Source organism: Mesitornis unicolor, unplaced genomic scaffold (assembly GCF_000695765.1).
Source record: "Mesitornis unicolor isolate BGI_N332 unplaced genomic scaffold, ASM69576v1 scaffold26292, whole genome shotgun sequence".
Taxonomy (NCBI): Eukaryota; Metazoa; Chordata; class Aves; order Mesitornithiformes; family Mesitornithidae; genus Mesitornis; species Mesitornis unicolor.
Window position 1 is genome coordinate 9368 of NW_010171626.1, and position 767 is coordinate 10134.

At 62.1% G+C, this 767-nt stretch overlaps 1 protein-coding gene across 1 annotated transcript in view; it reads left to right on the forward strand.

Moving 5' to 3' along the window:
- Nucleotides 1-764, forward strand: part of TBRG4 (transforming growth factor beta regulator 4) — a gene marked incomplete at both ends in the record, with an annotated part of 9208 nt that extends 8444 nt beyond the window's left edge. The window contains 2 exon segments of the mRNA XM_010180092.1: nt 178-183; nt 717-764. Coding sequence (XP_010178394.1) covers nt 178-183; nt 717-764 — 54 coding nt within the window.
- Nucleotides 765-767: the final 3 nt, after the last annotated feature.

Below are 767 nucleotides of genomic sequence, written 5' to 3' on the forward strand. Positions count from 1 at the left end.
CGCTGATCCCCCACGCCGCAGCCGGGGTCACGCTTTATTTAACTCCCCGGAGGTCACTCAGGCTCTGCGGGCTGGCAGCGTGGCGGTGTCACCCCACAGCAGGGTCACTGTCACCCCCGAGCGGCCACCCCAAGCCTTTCCTCCTCCCCCAGCCCTTGAGCCTGATGCGAAGCGAAGGTTGAGGTTTGCTCGCGTAATTTCCACACCCCCTCCTCCTCCTTTTTCACCGCCCCCGTGGCGGCTCGGGGATGGAGACAGGAGAAGGAGGAGGAGGAGGAGGAGGAGGGAAACGCCGCTTCCCCCTGCTTCCAGCTTCGCCTCCCGCCTGCTAAATTTAAAGGGGTGGGCGGTGGGATCCCCCCCCAGCTGGGGCTGCTCCCTCCGTGGAGGCGCTGCTGAGGATCCCCGGTGGTTTTGGCCCAGGCTTCTCACCCTCCTCCTGCAAATGAGCTCTAAATTAAATGGGTTTTGCATCTCTGTGCTACTGGGAGGCAGTGGGAGGAGGTTGGGGTGGGCCAGCGGTGCATCCTCATGGAAAATTAAACAGATTTGGGTGCTCAGCGAGGTCCTGGCGACTCTCATGGTGTAGGCACTGCCCCAAATCCTCTGCCAGGGGGAAACAGGGGTCGATCCCCCACGACCATCCTAAATTTTGGATGCTTCTCGTGCGTTTTCAGGCTCTGACCCCCATCTCCTCTCCTCTTCCTCTGCCGCAGGTCCCCCACTACGAGTTCCTGGAGCTGAAGCTGGAGCGGCAGCGGACGGCC